The sequence below is a fragment of the Limulus polyphemus genome, unplaced genomic scaffold, assembly GCF_000517525.1.
Source record: "Limulus polyphemus unplaced genomic scaffold, Limulus_polyphemus-2.1.2 Scaffold6780, whole genome shotgun sequence".
NCBI lineage: Eukaryota > Metazoa > Arthropoda > Merostomata > Xiphosura > Limulidae > Limulus > Limulus polyphemus.
Genome location: NW_013672390.1, coordinates 3,395 through 4,854, shown reverse-complemented (window position 1 = coordinate 4,854; position 1,460 = coordinate 3,395). Strand labels below are relative to the sequence as shown.

General features: G+C 36.3%; 1 protein-coding gene across 1 annotated transcript in view; it reads left to right on the top strand.

Moving 5' to 3' along the window:
* LOC106474064 (caveolin-1-like) overlaps positions 1 to 1,203 on the top strand; it is a gene marked incomplete at its 3' end in the record, with an annotated part of 16,612 nt that extends 15,409 nt beyond the window's left edge. The window contains exon 3 of the mRNA XM_013934751.2: positions 961 to 1,203. Coding sequence (XP_013790205.1) covers positions 961 to 1,203 — 243 coding nt within the window. The remainder of the gene's footprint in view (positions 1 to 960) is intronic.
* Positions 1,204 to 1,460: the final 257 nt, after the last annotated feature.

Sequence of the window (1,460 nt, the reverse complement as noted above, 5' to 3'; positions counted from 1 at the left end):
GGTTCACGCGCATTACGCGCCAGAAGAGACGAAGCAACGTTCACACGTTCGAAACGATTATCATCGGAGAGTTCGTAAGGCACCCAAACACCTTCTTTATGGAGTTTTCCCACATTCCTTAGATGTTTACGTATTGTTTCATGAGAGACATACAATTTCAGGGCCAGTTCACGAGTATGTTACCTTGGGTTAGACTCAACAAGCATCTTCAGAGCATCAATATCAATTCCAACATGTCGGCCCCTGTCACCACAGTTTTTAAGGCTAAAGTCACCTGAACGAAATTTACTGAACCTTAGGGACATCTTGTCTAATCTTTCCGTATATGGTAACCTAATTCATTTATTTTTTCCCAGACGAGTGCTCTACCAACTAAGCTGAGTGCTAGCAAAGCGCTTTTTGAACAATACAAACTACTAAGCTCTCTCCTTATAAATGAAACTATACTTTATTCCATATGACGTCATACTTTGGTTGTCTTTCTTAAGCTATAGTATTGTTCGTTGATGTTTCTTACAAGCTTTTGCTCTAGTATACGTCACTGTATCGTCGTCGTCGAGGTAGGTATTTAGGTTCAAAACCAGGGGTGTTCAGAAATTTGGATTTCTCTTCGCCCCTGATACGTCACTGTATTTGTTTAATTAAAACTTATATAAGAAACAACTGATACAACGGGCTTCTCTAACAAGGGTTAATATGTTGTAAGCCGTTTAGTGCAAGAAGCTCGTGAAATCTTATAAACACTGTTATTTACTGTTTAGGATCAGTAACTAACAATGTTAAAATTGTAATCAGTCACATTATGAGGACGTATCAAACCGACAAACGGGAAACCCGTTCTACATCTACAGAACATTTATTTCACCAGCAGAGAATTGTGGTTTTTTCCCCTTTAAATTGGTGAAATCAATAGTGGTAACCAATTTGTATATCGAACTTTGTTTTTGGTTTTTTTTCTAGGTTGTGTTTGAAGATGTGGTTGCGGAACCAGAGGCCAATCAAGGATTTGATGATGTTTGGCGTGTCGGTTATCTTACTTTTTCATTAACCAAACACTGGATATACCGAATTTTGGCCATTTTGGTGGTTGTGCCTTGCAGCATTCTGTGGGGTCTGGTATTTTCCTTGTTGGCTCTTCTGAATGTTTGGTTTGTCACCCCGTTACTCAAATTCATAGATGTGATTTTGAACATTGTCAAACGGGTAAGTAGAATTTATAACGCTAAATCCTAGCATCAAAAAACAAGTTGTACAAACAGTATTTAAAATATATTATTTTAATTAGCTATCTTACCTTACAACCTTGCAAGTAATTCTTAAGTATGTCTCAATAATTACTTAATTAGTAATATTGATAATTTCGTAGTAATTACGGCCCTTGTAACATGGAATGAGAATCCAATAATTTTTATTGTTAATAGTTTTTCATAAAGATCTCAGCAATCTTAAATATCATATTT